This window comes from Thamnophis sirtalis, unplaced genomic scaffold, assembly GCF_051295495.1.
Source record: "Thamnophis sirtalis isolate CommonGarterSnake01/CBP01778 unplaced genomic scaffold, rThaSir2_p1.2 scaffold_2, whole genome shotgun sequence".
NCBI lineage: Eukaryota > Metazoa > Chordata > Lepidosauria > Squamata > Natricidae > Thamnophis > Thamnophis sirtalis.
Genome location: NW_028261382.1, coordinates 23,588,053 through 23,612,984, shown reverse-complemented (window position 1 = coordinate 23,612,984; position 24,932 = coordinate 23,588,053). Strand labels below are relative to the sequence as shown.

The 24,932-nt window shown below is 40.8% G+C and overlaps 1 protein-coding gene and 1 pseudogene across 4 annotated transcripts in view; both read left to right on the top strand.

Moving 5' to 3' along the window:
- UACA (uveal autoantigen with coiled-coil domains and ankyrin repeats) overlaps positions 1-24,144 on the top strand; it is a 58,348-nt gene extending 34,204 nt beyond the window's left edge. For 3 of the 4 annotated variants that reach the window (XM_014074176.2, XM_087704431.1, XM_087704433.1), the window contains exons 11-19: positions 6,853-6,960; positions 7,945-7,977; positions 8,292-8,390; positions 9,744-9,780; positions 14,957-15,006; positions 16,355-19,075; positions 20,041-20,187; positions 21,727-21,792; positions 21,979-24,144. In XM_014074176.2, the coding sequence (XP_013929651.2) occupies positions 6,853-6,960; positions 7,945-7,977; positions 8,292-8,390; positions 9,744-9,780; positions 14,957-15,006; positions 16,355-19,075; positions 20,041-20,187; positions 21,727-21,792; positions 21,979-22,050 (3,333 nt within the window). In that variant the 3' untranslated portion in view covers positions 22,051-24,144. The remainder of the gene's footprint in view (positions 1-6,852; positions 6,961-7,944; positions 7,978-8,291; positions 8,391-9,743; positions 9,781-14,956; positions 15,007-16,354; positions 19,076-20,040; positions 20,188-21,726; positions 21,793-21,978) is intronic. The other variant, XM_087704432.1, reaches the window with a different exon arrangement.
- Positions 14,401-14,628, top strand: LOC148048498 (U2 spliceosomal RNA; annotated as a pseudogene).
- Positions 24,145-24,932: the final 788 nt, after the last annotated feature.

The window sequence follows — 24,932 nt, the reverse complement described above, 5'->3', positions numbered from 1 at the left end:
TCTCTTTCATTCTTCAATCTGTATCCCAGCCATCGTCCAGGTATGTTGGCTTGTTCAGAGTAATTTTGTCTAGCCGCTTTAATTTTCTGTGCTAATTCCTTTTGAGTTATTAAGTTGATCTTATGTTTTATCATCTCTCTTTTTTCTTTTTTAATTTTATTATTTGGGTCTTTCTGTAGTTCATCTTCGGCTTCCATAAGTTCTTTTTGCATACATTCTTGTTGCTCTTTTTGTTTTCTAGTTTTTCTCACCATGTCGGCAATTGTAAGACCTCTTGTGTATGCTTTCATAGTGTCCCAGAGATTTTCAATTGAGGTATCTTCTCTTTTCCAGAGTGAGGTGTGGGAGGAGTAACCATTGGGTATTAACCCAGCCTTCTTGCCCTTGGAGTCTGAGGATAATCTTTTGAAGCCATGCCTCTGATCCTCCTCTTGCTCTCCCAGATTAACCTCAGACTCAGCCCAGAAGGAGTGTTTTCCAGACTCTCCCTCACCTGGAAGTTTAGGGTTTTTTTCCTTCAGGTTTTTCTAGGATTGCATCCTCTAAGAATCCCCCAGGATTCTTCAGGCTGCATCACCTTGCCTTAGGATTAAGGCCTTTTTTCCTTACAGCATTTTTTTTTCCTAAGAAGATTTCTGTGGATTACTCACCCCACCTGCTGTGCTCTCAGCGCTAGACAGCCACGCTGCTGGCTAGCACGATCCCCAGCAACCGGGCGGTTGCATAAGAGGGCGAAAGGAGCCGCGTGGGCCGTTTGGAGGCCCCTTCACACCCAGGAGCCCAGCGGAGGACCGGGAAGCCGACGAATCAGCATTTGAGTGTATTCTATTTCATTTACAATATTTGAATTCATCATCCATCTTTTTCTTCTTCTTTGACCTTTCCATCTTAATTTTATTGGATTATGATCTGCCCACTCATTTGCTTCTATTTCAATTTTGTCTAATTGATTACATAGACCACATGAAATCTAAGCCATGTCACTTCTTGATAGAGACAGAGGTTCGAATAAAAAGGTATATTGCTTTCTTGTTTTGTCCCTTTCTCTCCAAATATCATGTAATTTATATTCCATTGGCATCTCAAAAAAAGATTTGGGTAATGTATTTTTTTTGTTTTATTTTTCTTTTTGCTTTCATAGTCCATTTTTTTAATCCACTATTGCATTATAATCCCCAATTAAGAAAATATTTTTATTTTCTAATTCGTTTATTTTGTTGTGTAATTTCCTATAGAATTCCTCTTGTTTCTGATTTTGGTGCATATATATTACTATTAATAATATCGGTTTTTTTGTTGTCTCTAATTCATTCATTAGCATCCTGCCTTCTTCATCAGAGTAGACTTCTTTGGAGTCTATTTTACCTTTATATAGGTTGCTATCCCTCTTCTTTTTTTTAATCTGCCAGTGCTGTATATAATTTCCCTAGTTTTTTGTTTTCTAGAAAGTTCCTATGTTCCTTTTTAATATGCACTTCCTGTATACAGGTTATATCTACCTTCAGTTTCTTAAGTTTATTAAACATCTACGCTCTTTTTTTTTTGTGCATTCAGTCCATTCAAGTTTATCGAAATAATTGTTATTTCCTGGTCCATCTGTAGATGGGGTGTTTTTTGTTGCTTCTGGTTTGTATCTGACTTTTCCCTCTCACGCCTTCCTTTTCTGCTCTCTCTCTTTCTTGCCTCTGTTCTTCTTTCCTGTTTATTTCCTTGTCGTCTGATGTTTGTTCCTCTTGACTTCTACTTTCTAGGTCCTCTTTACTTCCTTGTTCTTCTTCCCCTGTGCAGTATTTTTCATAGAATTCCTGCGCTTCTTCTATATTCTCTATCTTATATCTTTTTCCTTGCCAAGATACCAGTACCCCTTCTGGTACCAATCACCTGTACATTATTCTGTTTTTATTTAACTGATTTGTTAAAAATTGGTATTGTCTATGTTGTTCATGAATTCTCCGTGGAATCTGTTTAAGCATGACCAACTCTTTTCCCTGGAATGTAATCATCCCTTCTCTGGTTTTTTTGTACACTTCATCTCTAATTGTTTTTTTGGCAAATGTTACGTGCACTTCTCTCGGGAGCCTATGTCTTCTGGCATAATTAGTATGCACACGGTAAGCTTCATCGATGTCCCCTCTCAACTCTTGTTCTTTTCTCTGTAGAATTTTGGTGAAGATTTCAATCATTTTTCCTTTCAGGTCTTCCTCCTTCTCTTCCGGTATGTTTTGGAATTGTCAGGTGCTGCTTCATATAATAATCAGGAAAGAAACCACTCAACTCCATTCTTGAAATTAAGTGTACTTTTACTAATTACAAACGATAAGGAGCAAAGCAAAGCTGAGTCTGGATAAATTGGCGCGAAAGCAATGGATATCATGTATAGTTCAATCCCCTCCCCTTGGCACCCCATTTCATAGTTTATAGTTTATAGTTTATAGTTTATTAACATTTATAGGCCGCCCTTTTCCCTGAGGGGACTCAGGGCGGCTCACATAAAATCAGGAGGGGGAATACAAACAATGACGTAGACACATATAAGTAAAAATAATGAGCAACATTCATTCATCATTCGGGAGGGGCGGCTATCTTTGTCCCCAGGCCTGACGGGCTAGCCAGGTCTTAAGGGCTATGCGGAAGGCCTGGACGGTGGTGAGAGTACGAATCTCCACGGGGAGCTCGTTCCAAAGGGTCGGAGCAACTGCTGAAAAGGCCCTCCTCCTTGTAGTTGCCAGCCGGCACTGGCTGGCCGATGGAATTCATAGTCCAATAATAATTCATCCAACTGTCAGGTGGGAGATATTTTCAAAAAGCATCATCAGAGTGGAATGCTGGACAGTTAGCCTTGGCGGGAAACTTCCTTTCTCCATATGCGCAAAGAGATGGTCAGGACAGCTTCTAGAACACTCCTCCAGCACATAATGATTCCCCTCCCAAATACCATGCTTTATCAGAAATATCAATGGTATCAATAATTATATATCTCAGTATTTAACAATAATTAACTTTCCTTAATATCACATTTCAATATCTAAACATTCCTACGTATTATTTTATTCTGTTTTTGATCCTTAATTATTATATATCATAGAGTTATATATCACACTGTTATCTTATACAAATAGATGTCTCTCAATTGTATCATTTATACAGGTATTCAATTCTAGTAATTAGTTTTTCTCTATGTATATATATATATATCAGCTTATATCACCGTTGGTTTTCTTGCATCAGACTTCACGGTTCAAATTTATAATCCACTAGGTGTCACCCTCTCCTCAGTATCACTGTTAGTGTCAATCAGTTAATACAACAAGTCCAGCGGCAAAGGAAAATAAAGTGGGGTGGGTAAAGAAGCCCTCTAATAGTTCCAAATCAGTTCTCTCTCTACTGTCTCTGGTACTGTTCCAAGTTCTGAGGAGAATAAATACCATATACTTGTAAGTTCAACTCTTCTTTGGAAAAACAAAACAGTAGAAGAACGAGCAAGAAGAAAAAAGTAAACAACCAACTCGACTGTTAAACAATCCTTTCTATGCTTTCCAAGTCTTCTCAGCAGTTACTATGTCCTACTCTTGTTGTCCACGCCGGGTTTTCGTTCTCACTGTGGTCACTTTCTTTCAAGTTATTCACCCTGTCAATTCCAACTCAGTGTCTCTACTCTCACTACTTTTCGGCAAAAATCTGAACTGCAAAAACAGTCTCCTTCCCAGAGCCTCTTTCTTTCCAGCTCACCTTCTCTGCCAATTTTGCGTTGTCCTCCTTTTCTTTGGGTTGTCAATAATAGTAACAGATGTCTCAATTTCAACTGCCTTCTCTCTCTGCTTCCTTCTTATGTGGTTGCCATTGCTCCGGTCCTGACCAAGTGGCAGGATAGATCCTCGTCCGTTTAGTGAGTTTCTCCTACCTGCTGGGGGATTTGCCTTATCACCCCAGCGTCTTCAGAGTTTCCCCCTTAATCTTCTGGTCCCTTCAAGATCCACAGCACTCAGAAATGAGCTCAAACGAAGAAGTTAGAGTTAGAGGTTAGGAGAACTCCCGTTCCTCAGCTCCAAGCACGATGATGTCACCACAGGAAGACCCTTACATGTATTTTTAGTAACTATATTACAGTTAGTCTAGGTCAGTTTTTGTGAAGTGTTTCGTTCTAGGACTCCTCTAAGACCCTCTCAAGGGACCTTCAAATCAAAATTAAATATCTAATTAATATTAAAATTTGATCAAACAATCATGAGAAAAAGTAATGGCAGCAAATGCATCGATTTTCATTTGGAGGGTTCCATTTTTTTATTAGTTTATTAACATATAAAATACAAAGCCATATAAAAATAATGAGAAACTAAGGGAAGGGAGAAGTGTGGGGAAAAGGGGGAAAAGAATCAAGCATCAAAATACAATTTGAAATTGTTAGAATCAACCCCTTCTCAGTTTAGCATCATGCAAAAGTTTATATCTAATTCTTGGTGTTTTCGCTTGCTATGTGGAAATAGACTTCTGTCATTGTTTAAACGGAGTATCAGTTGCAAGTATTGGTAACGTCTGTTTTTTTTGGGTAAAATATCTTCTGCATCTTTCCCTGGGATTTTTTCTTCTTCTCTAGGTGATAGCATTGTATAAAATAACCCCTCATAACTGCTTTGCTGGCATCCCACACAATCATTAAATTTGTTCCTTTACCCAAATTATTATCAAAATATTCATTCAGCTTCTTTTTACAGTCCTTTACAATCTCCTTTTAAAAATTAAATGAGTATTTTTAAATACTCCATTTAGAGTTCAAATTCTTTTTTCTAAGTACCAGAAGAACTGGATTATGATCAGAAAAGATTTAGGTAAAATATCAACTTTTAGGATTTTATTTGCAAGAATTTTAGGAATCTGCATCATATCAATCCCTGATAAATACTTGTATTATTCTGAAAAAAAAGTACGTGCTCTAGCAGAGCCATTTCTTTGTGTCTGTTAATGCTAAATTAATCATCATCTCAAAAAATGTCTTTGGTAGTTTACCATGGGAGAATCTAAACCTTTATAGATGTTCTATCCAAAACTGGAGAAATCATCCCATTCCAGTCTCCCAGAATAAGCCAATTTTCACACATAAAAGGTAGTAATTGAGCCATAAGATATTCAAAAAAATAACTTTTATCACCATTTGATAAAATCCACCTATTGCTTTTATTCCATTAAACTCAATTTCCATTTCTGCAAATTTACCATGTTCATCTGTAACAGTTTTAAATCAGGGTTTTATATATAAAGCAATTCCATTAATCTTTTTTACACCAGCAGATATAAATTCCTCCCGATGTCTTTTATTTATTAAATACTTTTTGTTTTGTTTCTTAATATGTGCTTGAAGACAAATTATTTCAACATTAAGTTTCCTTCAGTAATGAAATATTTTAATGCTTAGATGGGGCATTTTTCCCATTAATATTCCATGTTGTAAACCTAATATCCATGCTTGGATAAAGTAGTAAGTTCCTGTATGGACATATCAGCCATATCTTCTTCCGTGTCGACTTTTTGAGGTCGATCTACTTCTAGTTGCTTGTCTGTATCAATTTCTCCAGCTGGGTCCAAAATTAGTTTATGATCAAGAAGTCTTTAGCTTTTTCTGTACAATTCAATCTGAATCTTTGCTTTTGATAAGTAATCACTCCTTCAAGTTTATCCCAGCAGAAGGGAATTTTCCTCTTCAGGATATCAATAAAAAAGAAATAAGCTTTCCTTTTTCTCAAGATTCTGACAGGAATTTCCTTCAAAAAAATATATCCACATTTTCCATTCTTAATTTAGATTTGAAGTGGCAATCCAAAATAGGATCCATTTTAGTTCTTAAAAAATGGACTAAGACTCTTCTTGATAATTTTCTTGTAGTAGCAAATCTGGAATTTACTCTATAAATTTTATCTATTTCAAAGTCGCGGGTCTTTTCTTCCCAATGAATTAACCGGGCCAAGGCTTTAATCATACTTTCTCTAATATCCTTTCCAGACCGTTCAGGATCCATTCAAAATCTTAATTGGAGTTGTTTGCTGCTTCTGTCTATGGAAACTTTACTTTTCCTGCTCCATAGATCAATTGAGGATGTATTGAAGTAACCAGAGCCAGCTTCCCAATTGGTTTACATGTTCCTGAGGAAAGCCCACCAACCCTATTTCCCCTTCTTTTTCTCAAAGAGCATTTATTAAAGAAAAATGAGTGCAAAGACCTTCCTTCCGCAGTTATTCAGGATTGATTCCAAAACATTCCCTGTAAGAACCGCACCTCCTCTTCTGGATTGGGAATTACAGGCAATCCCAGCCTTGTTTATTCCACTGGCCTCCTGTAGAGATGCGCTGGGTTCATCACAGTCTTCTTGTTGCATTAGCCAAACCAACCAGAATAATTCTATGTGTCTCTGCTGCTTTCAGAATAAAAAAATATATTACTTACAGTGCTGCAAAGTTTTCTGCAATAGCATGTAGGTTTTTTTTTTATTATAATTATTAAGAATTTTAATTACAATAGTAAAAAATTAATACAAATAAAAGTTAAAGAAAATGGAAAGAAAGAATAAAAAGGGCAGGAAAATATATAAATATGAATATAAAGAAATGACTTCCAGTATTTTGGGGGATGGGGATGAATCAGCCAGCAGACTGAAATCACTGGCTGCTTTCTGCCAGTGAGGAGGTGGGGGAAGTGTCCTGTTTTCCTCTGCTCAGATGTAGCTTCAGGGAGAAGTCAGGTCTTTTGCCCTTGGCAAGTGGTCAATGGGAAAACAGGAAAGAGAAGATCTCACTTGGGGAGGGAGCTAAGATTAGCTGCAATGTCTGATGACATCCTCACTTTAAGATTTTTTGTTCCCAGGAATTAGAAAGAGAAAACGAAGACTTGAAAGGAAGAATGAGGGAAATCCAACAGGAACAGCGAATCTTACTAGACAGAATAAGTGGATTGCAGTTGCAGCTAAATGAGGTAACAAGCCCCAGTTTGTGCCACAAACATGTAATTGAGATTGCTGGTATAAAATACCAAGCCTCAATCCCCAGATTTACCTTTCTTTTTTTCTTTTTACCTACCATCCCTTTCTGAAGAATGGTTAGAATAAAGGTGATGACATTTTTTTTACTCTGAGGCATGTTCTCTGACAGAAGAGTTCCCAGTCTGCCTTTTGAAGTGGAGTCCCCATTGCTGGAATCTGGCACCACTTTCAGCAGCAGGGACAAAGCTGCAGCAGTGGCCAATGTGCCCAAGGGGAAGCTTTGCTTCATCTGGAGAGGGATGATAAATTAGCAGTTGAGGCCAGGAGACATTGCTATGGTCTCACCCTGGCAGCCCTCTGCAGCATGCTTCTCGTGATGATTAGATTGAGGGATGTATTCATTTCCCCTGGTTTTTCATTTTAAACAGAGTGATCTACAAGTTTAAATGCTAATCTGCATTTGGGGATCAAGCCATATTGTTGTTACCAAATAGTTGTTCTTCTGGCTTTGATTGATTGTTCTACCTCTTGTGTCAGAACAGTATTTTTAAAAAGAAGCAGTACTGGCATGGCTTCCAAGTCAATTGATGTGCTTTATTAAGCTTTTCTTTATTATGTGGAAGGAAGGAAGGTAATTTCAGGAGAGGCTGATCTCTTTCTTGCTTTCTCTCTTTGGCAACTTTGGCCTCAGAATTGTGGCTTCTTTAAACTGTCAGAAAATTTGCTAGGAGTTGGCATTGTAAAGGACAGGATTTGTCCTTTGTCTAAAATTCTAGTTCTTGTGGTTATTTTTGTGGGGGTATGAATGCAAGGCAGAAGAAGTCTGTGTAGAGAATATTTTTGCCAAATCTGGGACAATATATGAAATACAGAAGAAAAGTATCCTTTGCCAGGTGAATTATAGCACTAACCATTCATGAATGATAGAAGAAACAATAATTTCAAATATCTGAATATGTGTGCTGTTTTGTTTTTAGGAGCAAATGGTTGCTGATGATCTTGAAACTGAGGTAAAAAAGGAAATTCTTTTGTTCATTCTCATTAACTTGAAAGGAAAACATTTTTCCATCTCCTTGGATGGAGATGGAATTGCCCAATAGATCTAAAATAATAAAATAATGGGAAGGGGTGCTTTAAAAACATTTTGGGTTAATTGTGCCAACACACCAGGATTTATGTAATGGCAGCATATGTTAAGTCTCAAATAACTTTAGCTATACACTGCGGGATATTTGTGTACATCAAATCTATAAAGGTATATTATCCCAGAAAGAGAATCAGATATTTCTGGCTCCCCATAGCAGTGACTGTTGCTCTCTTCTAGAAAGATGAGCTGAGGAGGCTTCTGGCCACAAAGGAAATGCAACAAGAAGAGAGTCTGCGGATGCTTGAAGCTCTGAAGTCAAAACTCAGGTTCCATGAGGTAATGTCCCTTTCTTCAGTTCTAGCAGTCCTTTGCAGAACCAGAAAGTGTGTGTGTGTGTGTGTGTGTGTGTGTGTGTGTGTGTGTGTGGTCCTCAGCAGATGACACATGAACAGTGTCATCTGTTGATGAACAGGGACGTGGTGGCTCAGTGACTAAGACTCTGAGCTTGTTGATCAGAAGGTCAGCAGTTTGAATCCCTAGTGCCATGTAACAGAGTGAGCCCCCGTTACTTGTCCCAGCTTCTGTCAACCTAGCAGTTCGAAAGCACGTAAAAAATGCAAGTAGAAAAATAGGGACCATTTTGGTGGGAAGGTAACAGTGCTCCATGTGCCTTTGGTATTTAGTCATGCCAGCTACATGACCACGGAGATGTCTTTGGACAGCACTGGCTCTTCAGCTTTGAAAGGGAGATGAGCACCGCCCCCTAGAGCCGGGAACGACTAGCACGCATGTGCGGGGAAACCTTTACCTTTACAACAGATGACTTTGGTTTCAGTACTTGCAGTGAAGAAGAGTCCATCCCACCTCCTGCCCCAACAAAGCATTCTGTTTCATGGCTGAATGGCTCTTGCCGTTACAGATTTTTTCCATGATAAATCTACTTCTTGTATTTTAAACCATTGTTTCTTGCCTATTTTCTGGGTCAGTTCTACCCAGTTGCCTGTATGACAGCCCTTCAGAAAGAAATTGGCCTTTTCTTTCTGCAGTCTCCTCTGTCCAGGCTAAAAGCAGCTAATGCTTTCCACTGTTCCTCACCCTGAGCCTCTTGGCTGTTATCCTCTAGGTGTGTGCCAATTTGTAAATATCCATCCCCAAATGCAGAGCCCGGAACTGGGCATACTAATCTGGCTTTAGTCTGATCAGTGCAGAATAGGGTGAAATTGTAGCTTCTTGAGCGCTAGTTAAAGAGCTCGGTTGTGTACTACTATCTCATGCATCCATTTTGTTGATATGAATGAAACTTCTGTACATTTTACCTTGAATTTTATCATTGGTAATTCTGAAGGAATTTAAGGAAGGAAAGAAGTCTCATTTAAAAAAAGAGCTGACGTGGCGCAGTGGTTAAATGCAGTACTGCAGGCTACTTCAGCTGACTGCAGTTCTGCAGTTCGGCTGTTCAAATCTCACCGGCTCAGGGTTGACTCAGCCTTCCATCCTTACGAGGTGGGTAAAATGAGGACCCGGATTGTTGTTGGGGGCAATATGCTGACTCTGTAAACCGCTTAGAGAGGGCTGAAAGCCCTATGAAGCGGTATATAAGTCTAACTGCTATTGCTATTGCTATTGCTAAAGTTCCTGATTGGCAACCAATTAGCTATGTGAAACCATGTCTGTTTTTTGTGATTTCAGGGTGACCATGCAGGATCTGGAAGCAACCTTAATAACAGTAGGTAGCTTTTGATATCTTCTTCAGCATGCCAGGCAGCCTTTCTGTACAGTTTTGCAGTTGCTTATTTCTGCAGCCTGTAATTGTGTTTGTCTTCCAGGAAGCAGATGAATTCCTAGCAGACTTCTTCCAAAACAATGTGTGGGTTTTTTTCAGTGGGCAGGCAGTGGGAGGCAAGTTGAGGAAATGTGGGTTTGGTAGGCTTCTCAGTAGAATTGCGTCCATGTGCAGAAGGAATAGGGATGTGCCCATTGCAGTCAGATGCTGGTGAAGCCTCTCAAGGGATGGACAACAGGAGGATGCTAGATAGCCCAGGGTGGGACATTTTGTACCTTTCAAAGTAGGCTGGTTCTTCTAACACCACATGACATTCTGCCCTCCTTGTCTCTCCTTTATCTTCTACTCTCTGCCTCTTTTCTGGAGGAACGTTTTACCCTCAATGTTGATGTTCATGAGTCTTCTGACATAGTTTTTAGATTTGTATATGTGGAGGTAAACAAGGCTTCCATTTCAGACAAGTGACTGTCCAGTCTCTTCTTAAAAACCTCCAGTGATGAAACACCCAAAACTCCTGGTGGCAAGTTGTTAATTGTTCTAACTGTCAGGAAATTTTTCCTTAATTCCAGGTTGCCTCTCTTCTTAATTAGTTTCCATCCATTGTTTCTTGTCTTGCCTTCTGTTACTTTGGAAAATAAGTTGACCTCCTCTTCTTTGTGGCAGCCTCTCAAATGCTGGAATACTGCTATCATGTCACCTCTAGTCCTTCTTTTCTCACGACTGGCCATAAACAAATCCTGCAACCATTCTGTCAAGCCTGCCTCCATTCAAAACTCAAGAAAGAAAACCCCCAACTCCACTGATTTAGGGAAGAGGTACTTTTACTAAGTTTGAAAAGTTAGCAGCGAAAGCGAGGCAGTTCTAATTCAAAACACTCGAAGGTTACAGATTGAAAGTCACCCAAATCCCTCCTCCCAGGGTCCAGCACTGGGAATCCAATCAACATCCACTATGATATTGTGAAAAAAACTGTCTTCAGGTATTTCTCCCATCTGGAATCTTAGGACAGTTTGCCTTGATGGAGTGTAAACAATTCCACCCAGCAGTGCCGTAATGCATGAGTGCAAACCTCCCTTTCAGTTCTCATGGGACTACACCAGCTCCCAAATACCCAAGGGCCCCTGTCCCCGTTTTTATGGCAGCTAAAGCAAGCACACTGAAGAAACCCATGCTGGAGATCCAGCTGACACATTCGTCTTATATTATAGTCTCCAGGGCCTTAATCAACTTAGTTGTTGTTCTTTGCACTTTTTCCAAGTCTCAACATCTTTTTCATAATGTGGTGACCAAAACTGGATGTAATATTCCAGCTGTGGTCTTACTAAGGAAACAAAAACCTGGACTTCCATGGCAGCTTTCTAATAGGGATTCTTTTTTAAAATATTTTTTTATTTTTAATTTTCAAAACAAACACAACACATCCTTCTTTACATGCTGTAGAAAGTGTATCAGTTGGTTACAAAAAGACTTTCGTGCATTTTTTTAATTAACCCTTATATATAATCCAAAGGGATTTCTAATCTTCCTTTCATGGGTACCATTCAATATTCATATCCAATTATTACTCATCATGACATTGTATATAATAGTAACATTATCAAATATTTATTTGACTATATCTCTTATCACTAAATTTCATTAAGTTTAACTAGTTTTAAATTATACTCTTCCATCTATCAACCTGTATCTTTCCAGTGACAAAACAGTCTCATGTCTTTTGCCATTTGTGGTATTAATCTAAACATCTTCTTGATCAGCTTTGTATAGACTTCTCTTAGCAACTCCTTGCTTGTAAGATCTCTCATATAATCTTGATGCCCTATTTCTGTTTCTTTATTCCGCTTATCTTTGATTGTCAGCAGTGTTATCAATATTTTTGCTGATAAGGTTTCATACTCCATAAATTCTTTAATTTTTCATTCTTCTTCTACATCTTGCCCTTTGAGATAGATTTCCTCTCCATTTATTTCCTCTTTCAATATTCCATTCTTTGCATTTTCAAAAACAAACCAATTGCCATAAATATCAGCAAGTTTAATCCCTTTATATTCATTTTCTACTTCAATTTTTTGGGTTTCAATCCCCTCATTTTGCATTTGATAAACATCTTCAATTTTTTCATCATATTTTATTGTTAGCTGCTCCAAATATTCCAGTTTTTGTTCTATTTTTTTCATATGTATTTGATAATTTAAGTAATTCTAAAAATATTGTCTGCAAGCTTACGGTCTCTATATTTTGACATTGTGCCATCTTAACAAGCACAGCTGCTCTCGCTTGGAAGATTATTAAAGTTAAAACATGAATTCACAAAAGCTGTTTTTTCCCCTCTTCTCTGGTTGAAAACACACTTCAAAGGGACATCTGGCTTACCCCTTTTGCTCTGTAATGAGCCGTCAAAACAAACCTTCTCTGAAGAACAGAGAAGGTTCCGCTTGAATACACAAAGCTCCAATCAACAAAACCTCCCAGCATTCGAGCAGCGTAGCACTGTTAAGATGTTTCTTTTTTATATCTATTTTAAATTTAAAATTATAAAAAGAGGTGCATTTTTTAAATGATTTTTTAAAAAAAATACCCACGGCAATGAAAGAGGAAAACTTTGGTCTTTAAATCACAGAGAGTCACAGAGAGAAAGTAGAAAAAGAAGACTAAATCTATCCATTTTAAAAGGCTTGTAAAGATTCCATCCATAAAGATAGTATTTAAAAAAGTGAGATAACCACTGTCCAGAACCATTAGAAGTTTAATTTCGCCGCTTGATTCTTCTTCAATTTAAATCGATTTTTAAGTTTTTATAGGCAGTCTCTCTTTTAAAACGATAAAAATTCCTCACTAGCTGGAAACACTTTCACTTTCCATTCCTTCTGTTTTGGGGCCACCCCGACCTCATTAACCTTGGCTGGAATTTTCATCACCGGCTTGAAGAACCTCTCTTGCTTTTTTCGGGGATTTTGCGATATCCCCAAGATCAGCAAGACATATTCTTCCTGTTCACTGTCTATTCGGGACAGTTTAGATCCGTTTGGACCCCCCAGTGGCAAAAGTGTCAACTGCGATCTCAGAGCATTGAGATCGCACGTTGTGTCGTCGCGACTTTAGTCATGCCCCGCCACTTCTGAGTAATGAAAAGATACAGATTCCAGCACAGGGAGAATGAATGGATATGCCTTTGTTATCATGGCAATATTCAGAATTTGAAAATGACATTTCATAGAACATAGTGTAACAAGGTTGGAAGCGACTTGGAAGTCTTCTAGTCCAACCTCCTGCTCAAGACAGAAGACCTAATACCACACTAGACAAATGGCCAACCAGTCTCCTCTTGAAAAACCTCCAGTGATGGAGCATCCACAACTTCTGGAGGCAAGCCATTTCACCGATTGTTCTCACTGTCAGAAAATTTCTCCTTAATTCTGGTTGGATCTCTCTTTAATGATGTTCCACCTGTTATTTCTTGTTCTGCTCTCAAGTACTTTGCAGAATATGTTGACTCCCCTCTTCTCTGTGTTAGCTCCTCAGATATTGGAGGACTGCTATCATGTGGATAATCTTTCTCTTCGTTGGAGTTGGTTTAACCTGCAGACTTCTTCTTGTCTTTATTATACTTTATATCTTTCTAGGCTCTCAACATCTTTTTTGTATCATGGGGACCAGAACTTTATGTAGAATGCCAAGTGTAATCTTATCAGTGCAGTATCAAGTGGCACTTTCACTTCTCGTGATCTTGATACGATTCCTCTGTTGATGTATCCTAGGATTGCATTGGCTTTTTTGGCAGTTGCAGCACATTGATGGCTCATACTTAATTGATTGTTCTCCAGGTCCCTTTCACAAATACTGCTGTTAAGTCATGTACTACCTATTCGATACCTATGCATTTGATTTTTCTTGCCTAAGTGTAAAACCTTACATTTCTCACCACTTAATTGAATTTTGTTGTATAGGGCCCAGTCTTCAAGTCTGTCAAAATTCTTCTGGATCTCAAATCTACTTTTAAAATGTTAGCTGTTCCTCCCCAGCTTGGTGTCATCTGCAAATTTGATGAGATCCCTTTCTATCCCCTTATTTACGTAATTTATGACGATATTGAAGAGCACTGGGCCCAAGACAGAACCTTGGGGTACCCCACTACATGCTTCCCTCCATGCAGATGTAGTTCCATTTTGGACTATATGCTGAGTGTGGTTGATCAGTCAACTTGAATCCATCTGGTTGTGATTCTGTCTAACAAATATTATGACCAAGAAGTAGACTATGTTCTACTTTGTCAAATGCCTTGTTGAAGTAAACTCTGTCCACAGCATTTCCTTGATCCACTAATTTAGTCACTTTGTTGAAGAAGGAATAAGGTTTCTCTGGCAAATTTTGTTTTTTAAAACCCATGTTGGCTTCTAGTAATTGCCTTGATAGTTTCTAGGATTTCACCCAGGTATCAGTGTCAAGTTGATTGGTCAGTAGTTTCCTGGATCCACACCTTTTCCCTTTTTGAAGTTTGAAACCACATCAACTCTTTTCCAGTCCTCTAATAGTTCCCCAGTGCTCCAGTAGCATTGTCGGCCTATCGTTTCTTGGCCTTTTGGCTAAGATCAAGTGTAGTATCCAATGCTCCAGGAGCTCTGAAAGATATGGTCCAGTTGTTCTGAGAGCACATCTGGCAGCTCTTTCAAAACCCTGGGATGTAATCCATCTGGTTTCCGCTGCTAACTTTAAAGTCGCCATTAATATTTGGAGTCTCAGAGGAGATTCCACTCTGGAACTGCTAAACTATCTTGATTTTCAGATCTATCACTTGCAGCTGAAATAAAATAATATTTTATATCTCACAATAGTAATAGCTTACTATTGCCAGGATGTTTGTGGTAACAACTCTTCTGTATAAAGCCAGTGCTAGATTATTAATATTGCTTTAATAAGCTTAATATAAGTACTGTGTAAGTACTGTGTTTTTCACCTCCCAAATGTATATGGAAATACTTTGTGCATCTGAAGAGATGGAATACCATTTCAAAATTGTTGTGCAACCAATGTGTGCATTTGATTTTCTTTTCTTTTTGAAAATATAATATGTGGACATTTGTTTCAAATTAAAGAAGGAACGTGTTCTGTTTTTCTTAAGGAAAAGAAAATGTACTAATGATGGACCCAGGCTATTCTGCAGGATCCCAGGTACCTACCTGAATGTTCTTGGTTCCAATGCAACTCGAGTTTGCTTTTCAAATGCGATCCATGTATTATTTGGCATCTAAATCTGTTATTGGGCAACCCCTGGAGATGCCGCATTCCTCAGCAGAGCTTCCTGTAGCTCCACCCGTGAGGAGGCTGGGGCTTTGAGAAGTGAGAACATGCCCACAAAATTGCCCTCTCCCCCCTGCCTTTTTTTGCTGTCAGTACCCCCCTGCAACTGTGGCTGTCGGCAGTTGGCTTTTTCTGCCCTTTTGAGGTGAGAAATTCATAAAACTATAAATTCACCACAAAAATAGCGATGAAATGTTGGTTTAATGCTATTTAAAAACAAGGCCTTTCAAAAAAAGGGAACATAATCTAGGCCAGGGGTGTCAAATGATTTCATTGACAACCACATCAGGGCTGTGTTTGACCTCAGGGGGCTGGGGGGGGAGGGTGGGCATGGCCACCTCGGCATCAGTCATTGAGGCTCCGTTTTTGGCCGCATTGGCTTTCTGCGGCCCTCTGGCAGTGAAAGGTTTTCACTGGTAGAGGCACCATGGGCTGGTCCTTTCCAGGGCACCCCCACGGGCCAGATCTAAGCATCCTGTGGGCCAGATCCAACCCACGGGCCTTGAGTTTGACACCCCTGATCTCGGCTATCTCTTTTTCTTTGTTGCCCCACTTGCTGCAGCCTCTGAACCAGTGCTGAAATTCAATTTTTTTTACTGCCAGTTTTGTGGGCATGGCTTGGTGGGCATGGCAGGGGAAGGATACTGCAAAATCCCCATTCCCTCCCCACTCTGGGGCCAGCCAGAGGTGGCATTTGCCGGTTGTCCGAACTACTCAAAATTTCCACTACCGGTTTCCCAGAACCTGTCGGAACCTGCTGAATTTCACCCCTGCTCCGAATCCTTCTCAAATGCTTTGCATGGCCATTGGCTACAAACATTGGCCCACTTGTGCTCTCTCTGAGCTGGGGAGTTGTTGAACTTCACACTCTTCCAGTGCTGGCAATTTAAATCTGGAAATGAGGATGCTATTTTAATCTCCAAGTTAAGTAAAATTTAGAGGCAATACATTTGTTAGTGGAGGGATGTCCTTATACCTATTTTCTACTTTTTATCCTAAGTATAATTGGTGATCCAACAAGGCATCATATTTTTCATCCTAAGCAACATTAGCCTGCCTTTTAATCTGAAAAATGATGGAATGAACTTGGGAGTATAGCATTCAAAACACCAGAGTTGAACTAGATGGAAGCTTTTCCTTTTACATAAAAAATGTTAAAGTTACTGTTTTATAGAAACAATTGTATGAAACTTAACGAATACCTTTATTTCGTTTAAAGCAAACTCTTGCTTTGCCGCCTGCTAATCTCCAGAGCCGGTCAATGGTGAGGCCTTTGGAGCTCTTAAGCCCAACACAGTGTGGAACCTCGGAGACTGAGACTCTCAAGCGAGAGCTCAGCAGCATCAAGAGCTGTTATGAGGCAGGAAGAGGTGACCTCAGTAGGCTTCAGGCAGAGCTGTCCCACAAGACTGCAGAATGCAAAGCCCTGGTCTCCGAGTGTGAAAGAATTAAGCAAGAGTCGGATCAGCAGATAAAACAACTGGAAGATGCTTTAAAAGATGTGCAGAAGAGAATGTTTGATTCAGAAGGGAAAGTGAAGCAGATGCAGACCCACTTTCTTGCCTTGAAGGATCACCTGACAAATGAAGCTGCTGCAGGTGGCACTAAGGTGGCTGAGGAGCTGAAGGAGCAGCTGAAAGACATGAAGGCTAAGTATGAGGGAGCTTCAGCTGAAGTGGGCAAGTTGAGGAACCAGTTGAAGCAGAATGAGCTATTAGTGGAAGAATTCAGACGAGACGAAGCAAGGCTGGTGGAGGAAAACAAAAAGTTGCAGAAAGGACTTGGTATGTTGAAGGTGGAACGTGAAAAAAGGGAGAGGACTTTTTCCGAAGCAGAAGAGCAGCTGAAGGAAACGGCAGGGAAATTGGCTAGCAAATTTGAAAAGATGAAGAGTTCTCTGTCCAATGAAATTGATGAGAAGGGCTGGAAGCTAGCAGAGTTGGAGAAAGAGCGTGAAAAGCTGTGCATAGAAGTTCAGCATCTTAGGACGGAGCTTGAGAAGCAGAAAGCTCAGTTTGCTCACTATGTGAAGCCAGAGGAACATAAGCATGTCAGAAGCAGATATGAGCAAAGGGCCCGTGAGCTTGAGAAGGGGCACTTGGAACTGAAACAGAAAAACCAAGCCTTGCAGAAGGCGGTAGACAGGGCTCAGATGGACCATAGTCTCCTAAAGCAGCAGATGGAGACCCTCAGGGGTGAGGTGAAGACCCAGTATGTTCCTTTGAAGATCAATGAAGACACAAGGAAAGTGGTAGGAGAGCTGAACAAGAAGGTGACGGAAACCACTGAAAAATATCACCGGTATAAAGGAGAAACAGAGAAACTACTAGCGGAGAAGCTGTGCCTGCAGGAGAAGGTCAGTAAGCTTCAGACAGGTTACATTCCTCCTGAAAAGCATGAGAAGGAAATAGGAATCTTAAAATCTACCTTGGCAGACTTGCAAAAGCAGCTTAATGAACTTAGCAAAAGATATGAAAAAGAGCAGGCCAAAGTTTCTGAATTGGTAACTAAAAATGCAGCTCTCCAAGATGTTATGAAGGAACAGTATGTCTCTTCAGAAACTCACGAAGAGACAAAAACTGCCTTGAACATCATGCTAGAAAGAACAGATGAAGAATTGTCAGACCTGAAAGGGAAGATGGAAGAGGTGAAGCAGGAATATTTGAAAGTAAATGAAGAGAACGGTGAACTGAAGCAGAGGTTGAGGGGGTTGCAAAGTCAAATGCAGGCTGAATATCTCAGTACAAAAGACCATGACAGTAAAGTCGCTGCTCTGAATAAAAATATTCAAGACCTTCAGAGAAGCAACTCTGCAGTGCTGGCAAAGTACCAAGAAAAGCAAGAAGAAGTGGTCCAATTGCATGCAGAAATTGAAGCCCAGAAGAAGGAGATTGACTTGATTCAAGAATGTATCAAGTCGAAATATGCTCCCCTTGCCAGTCTAGATGAAAAGAAGCGGGACTTTGAGGCAACTGTGATGGAGCTGAAAAACCAGCTCCTGGAACAGGGGGAACAGCTCAGGATAAAAGAGGAAGAAATCCAGAAACACATAGAGGAAATCAGAACGTTAACAGCTGGGATCCTGACTGTCCAAACTGATCTGCAGCAAAACTATATCCTTGCAGAGAAATATCATAAAATGGAGGGAATGTTGGCAAGCAAGGTGGATGACCTGAACAAGGAGTTAAGGGAGCTGCAACAAACGTTTGCTGAGGTCACAGGAGAGAAGGAGAGGCTTCAGGAGGAGAGTGCCAGGCAGCACTCAGAGGTGCTCCTGCTGCAGAGCCGCTTGCAGGGCCAGTATGTTCCTCTGGAGCAGGTGGAGGCCCTGGAGAGGAAGCTCAGCTGCACCATTGAGGACCTGAAAGCAGAACTCCACAGCCAGGCAACCAGAAACCAGCAAGAGCTGCAGAGAGCTCAAGAGCTGCAGCAGGAACTGGTCCATCTACGGGCCACCTCGGTGCCTCTGGCAGAACACTCCCAAATCAAAGAAAGGCTAGAGAAGGAAATGGCAATTCTCCAGTCCGGATGGAGAGAGAAGGAGGAAGAAAACCAAACCAGAAAAGAAGAGGTCTCCCAGCTGCAGTCTGAACTTCAGAGTACAAAGCAAGCACTAAGCAAGCTGGAGAAGAGAGAGGTGGTGGAGGCATCTGAGCACAAGAGAATGAGAAGCAGGCTAGAAGGCCAGGTGAGCAGCATGGCTGAGAAACTGGCTGAGCTGACTAACAAAATGGAAAAGCTGCAGCAGGATTCACTGAAGGCAAATGCAGAGGAGCCATCCTTGAAGGATGAGAAGGAGCTGCTTCAGCCAAGAAATATCAACATTGAGCAGGAAATCAAAGACCAGAAAGAGCGCTGTGACAAGTCTCTGAGCACTATTGTGGAGTTGCAGAAAAGGATCCAGGAGTCTGCCAAGCAGGTGGAGGCCAAAGATAACAAGGTGAGCCAGTTGAAACGGGGAAGTTGAGATGCCTGAGGAGGCGCAGAGGAGAGCCAGGCTGACTCCTTTCAGTAGCTTTGGAATGGAGTCGCATTAGAGAAGCATTGCTTGTTTTATCTAGCACACATGATTACACAAAGCTGCATTTATAAATCCCACACAAGTACTTTATAGAAACCCCCGAGGACATTAAATTGCCAGAAGCTGCCCTGAACTCTTGGGGACCTTTACAGGGATCTCCAGGTGAGCAAAAGCTGCACCATCAGGTTTTGGTGCCAGCATTACATTTTCCTCTGAGACATTTGGGGTCATGTGTGGGGAATTTGAAAAAAACTGCTATAATTTATGGAAGCTCTTCCTGGAGTTTTTCCGCAATGAAAACATCTAGCTTGTGAAAAGCTGAATAGGACCCTACTCTAGGTTAAAAGGACTATCTAAACCTGCCATTGTTTCTTCACGTATTTTTAAATTACAGTAGTCATATGCCCACCATCTCCATTTAGGCTCCTGGACGCTTCCATGTAGTCACTAGCATAGCTGCTGGCAAGTTCTGAGGGGACATTGCATTATCACAGCATTGCGATTTAATAAAAAATAACATTGGTCAGTCATCATCTTAAAACTCTCAGGAATTTGATTTTCTGACCTGAGGTCTCCCTGGAGTTGGGTGGCTTCTTCCTTCTGCAATTGGGATTGGTGGAGTAGCTGTCAAGAGCTGCTCAGTGTGGAGATGTCTGCAGTTGTTTCCTACTTGCTGCCTTTTGATTTTATGCAAGAATTCCATGTAAAAACAGGGTCAACCCTCTTTTGTGGGCAAAGCTAAATTTCTGTCCTCTTCTAGATGAACGTGCCCAAATCCCAGGGATTTGGTTGTATTTTTTCTCCTTATTTGTGGTCCAGGAGTGATGGGAGGACAGGGCTTTCTTGTTCTTTTCATTGGAATTTTATCAATATCTCTCTTGAAGATAACAGAGCTTCTCAATGATGTGGAACGGCTCAAACAGGCTCTTAATGGCCTCTCACAGCTTACCCACAACATTCCTGCAAAGAGACAAAATCCACAGATGGAAGTACTCCAGAACCAGGTGAAGACTCTGCAGCAGCAGCTGGCTGTAAGTAGGGATCTGGGACATGAGGACCCATTGCAGCGTGTTAGGAGCACCAGGCTTAGATATGGTGGGAAAATAATCTCTCAGTCCTTGCATGACTTGCAACTCTGCACATCTGCAGAAAAACCTGAATGCTGTTTGTGAGTGCATGCCCCCCCACTTTCCATTAGCACTTGTTTCCTATAAAAGACAATATATATTGCAGTGCTGCCTCTCTCACTCAAACACACAAGTGTGGTTGTAGAGAGTTTATTAATGCTCCCCAGCAATTCCCTCCACCCAGCCTCAGAATTGTCCCACATAAATCGAGCCACAAGCAGGCCAAGGTTAGTCTACAAAGCAATGGCCAATAGTCCCTAAAACAGTGAAAAGTTACTCCAATGAATAAGTCCACCAAACAAACCTAACTCCACCAGGCTAATGGAGTCTCCAAGGCACAAAGTCAAGCAGGAAGCACAAGGAACTCACAGCCATAAATGAAATATATTGTTTGCAGCAACACTTCCCTCTGCTTTTATCCCTCTGTGACTTGCACTTCCGGTGCAACCCATCAAGACAGGCAAGGGTTTTCTCCTGAGTAATCTGGCAGATCTCAATTGCTCTTGTCTTTTCTCTGTCTTGTGTGCTCTCGGATCTATTATGAAAGGTAGCTCTTCCTCACTGACCTGCAAGCTGTCCCCTGCCGAAGCCTCCTGTAAATGTCTTTTGGCTGGCCGTTCAGAGTCATTAATTAACCCAGTTCCTGACATGGCAGGAATGAACTCAGCCTCTGAGGAAGAATTGGAGGAGTCGTCCAAGGGACACATCACAATAGCTTCGGTGGAGCTTTGGGTCCTCTCTGACGGTTGTTCCTTGCAGATGTTTCATGACCTGACTAGATCCCATCAGTGCACTGCTAGTTTGCAAGCAAACAGCCAAGCTCAGAGAGCACCAAGGGTTCCTTGACTGGCTGTCTTGTTTGTCTGTCTATCAAATTTATTTGCCACCGATCTTATAGTCAACAACTTTGGCTTACAGCATAAAAAAATTAAAAGCATTAAAATCAACAAGCATAGAACACAGTGGATAACATCATTAAATAAAATCATTAAGATTCGATGGGAAAGGCTGGACACACGGGTGGGGAGGTGGGCTTAAGTTTTAATTCATCAACCACCTCCAGTATGAAGCCCCTTCATTGGATCCCCAGGCATAGCCAGATTTGAAGGCACTTAGAAAATGTCGGGAGGGAAGGGGGAAGATGTTCCAGAGGGCAGAAGGCTCTTCTCCTGGAACCTGTCAGCTTTTTAAATATTTTTCTTTTAAATATGTTTTTTTTCCTGGTGTATGCCAATATTTTACTCTGCAAGAAAACAAGCAAGCTCAGAGAGCACCTAGGAGTGCTCCTCACTGTCAGCAGTGGATCAAAACCTCAGAAGGAATTTCTAGGGGTCTCGAAAGCATCAGTCCCTTGTGTAACTTCTCACCCCTCCTCCATGAGAGTGAAGCCAATCAGTTGGATCATTGCAGGTAGAAAATTAATGGAAGATTCCTTTGCTTTAGGATGCTGACAGGCAGCACCAAGAAGTCATCTCAATATACCGGACACACCTTCTTAGTGCTGTTCAGGTGCGTGACCTTGCAGGGACTTTGGGGAGGGGGTCGCTTAGCCTGGGTGACTTCTTCCAAGACAATGGCTCTCATGCTTGAGCGTGACACCTGCCTCCTTTAAAGAGACTTAGCCAAGCAACAAGAATGGAGTGTCTTAAATGTTTAGTAGTTTACTTTTTTAAAGGTCTCCTTTTACTTTTACAGGGTCATATGGATGAAGATGTGCAGGCAGCCTTGCTCCAGATCATCCGCATGCGACAGGGACTGATTTGCTAGGGGAACTGAGGCTCTGGCTGGCTCCTCAGGCTGCAGGCAACTTTGCCAATTTCTTAACCTCCCTTAATGCTTAGGAGTTGGTAAACCCCGCCTACCAGCTTCTTGTAACAGGAATATGATTTTTTTTTTACACAAACCCATTGTTAAACAAAATGAAAGATCACTCGTGATTTGAAAAATTAGAAGTTTTTATTTATAGGTAGTCAAAATGATGACCAAAGCGAAGTTCTCCTGAATGTCGGATTGACGGCCCTAAAAGAATGCTGATCCTGCCCTGCCCAGACATCTCCCCTCCCCCTCCTGTCAGGGGGCTCAGAGAGGTGGGCCTGCATCTTCGGGGGTGGGTGGACCCTCCTGGAACTGGCCCTCTGTTCCACAGCAGCTTGGCTGGCCAAGCTGCCTCTCTGAAGACTAGGTAAAAGTATCCATGCCTTTTTCTTGCTGTTTTCATGAGAGAAAAATACATCAGATAATATTTTGCTTTTTACAATAGTTTTTCACAGAGTGTTGATTACTGATTTATTTGTAGTTTTCAGGACAGCAGGACTGGGATAGATAAAAATGAGAAGCTGTTATGAAACTTTGAAATACAGTAGCCTAAGATTTGTGTTCGATCATTCATTACTTTTTAAAAAAAGAATAAACTGTTTACAGATAAGCTAATTAAGAACTAAAGTAGTTGGGAAAATTTAAAGAAGTTTTTTTTAAAAAAAAATACAAAAACAAAAGAATACCTGTGCCTCTTGTAGTGGACTTGGCTGTACTGCTGGACCCCCCTTTGCAGCCAGGAAGGGTCAAGGGCCAAAGACCAGTTTGTCCTTTCCAGATCTGTGGCTTGCTGAGTGGGGGGGGGGGGGGGGATCTCTCTCCTAGAGCGGCAAGTCTTTTCAGTTACCCAGGGAACTTAATTGTGTCCTTACATAGATTTGATGAACGGGTGGCCGCGGCTGTCAGCTGTGGCTCCATTCAACTTGGATTGGGGAACTCTGCTGAAAGGGGCACCCAGAAAGACCCCTTCCTGCTGTGAGGCCTGTGTCTTAGCTTGTGCTAGTTGGATTCAAACAATGGACCCCAATTGCTCAAATTCTTTGATTTTATGCTAAGGTGATTAAAAGCATCTTAAAATACAGTATTTTGTAAATTGTGTATGATAATCCACTCTAAAGGATATTATTTATGCAGGAAAAGCCTTTTGGTGAGAAAATTAAGTTGGCATAGATGTTATGTGTTTTAAGAATAAATATAAAGGACTGGAAAATTTGGTGTTGCTTTTTAAGTAACTTTGGAATAATTCCAAAAGCAGATATATGGTGTTCTGGGTTTCTAGGGGAAAAAAAAGACCTTTTTACATGGAAATATTAAAAGCAGATTGCTTCAAAAATGCTAGTTACTTATGTTAAGCATCTGAAGTTGAGCATGATCTTGAAAAATTGCAAAGCCACATTGTGCCTGTTGGAGGTATTTGTGTGCTAAGACAGGATGTTGCCCTGATGGACTTCTGAAGATGGCTCCTTGATTGGCAAGAGTCACTCTTACCATAAGCTTCCCAGTTGGAGATAGGCTGTGGTGCTGCTTTAACAAACTGACAGCTGATTTTGCCATACACAATGCTGATCAAACACAAAGGCCTGGATTTCCAGAGTTGCAGATAACTGGGCATTCCTGCCCTTTGCCTACTTGCAAAGAGGACCTTCCAAGCACAGGGAATTAGAGTGTGTTGGACTGCAATGGACTGCTGGCTCTATTGCCATTTTTCTGAGGTGGCAGGAATTGTCACCTCAGAAAATTTGATTGTGAACAGAGGAAAGGAAATGGGGAAGGTTAACCTGTGCATAGATTGGGTGGGCTTAAAATGTCTTTGGGGAAGGTTGACTCTGAGAACTTCAGAGAATGCCTCTTCTTTTGCTCTTCTGGAAGACTTAGATTAACCAATTCACCAAGTGCTCTTGTTCTCAGCAACTTGATTAACTGACAATAATTGTCTGGTTTTGATGTACGAATACTTAAAAGTATTATCATTCTCTTTTTTCCGGGAGGCATTGTATTTCTATTCTCCCTTTTACACTACATATCAATAAACATTTATTTTCTGTGTCACTTCTCCTGTGCTTTATTGAAATGACATGCTGCCGTTTTGGGTGGGTGAGCTGGGATATAGCAAAAATTCCTCGAGCACCGGGGAACTACCAGAGGACTGAAAAAGAGCTGATGTGGTTCCCATCTTCAAAAAAGAAAAGGAAAAAAAACCATACTCAGGAAACTACAGACCAATTATCCTCCCATCAATACCTGGGAAGATACTGGAAAAAATAATTAAAAAAAAAACAGATTTGTGAACATCTAGAAATGAGTATAGTAATAACTAGAAGTCAGCATGGATCTGTTAAAAACATCATGCCAAACCAATCTTATTTCATTCTTTGACATAGTGACTAACTTAGACCACCAGCAAAATGCTGTGGACATAATATACTTAGACTTTAGCAAGGCATTTGACAAAGTAGACTACAACCTACTTCTTGGTAAGCTAGAAAAAAGTGGAATGGACAACATCACCACCAGATGGCTTTGTAACTGGCTGTAAAACTAGTAGTCTTTAATGGAACTACATCTACATGGAGGGACGTAAGCAGTGGGATACCGCAAGGTTCTGTCCTAGGCCCAATACTCTTCAATATCTTCATAAACAATTTAGATGGGGGAATAGAAAGGGAACTCGTCAAATTTGTGAATGATATTAAGCTGGCAGGAATAGTCAGCACCCTAGATGATAGGCTCCAGATCCAGATGGATCTTGACTGACTTGAACACGGGGTTCGAACTAACAAAATGAAATTCAATGTAGAGAAAAGTAAGGTCTTACACTTAGGCAAGAAAAACCA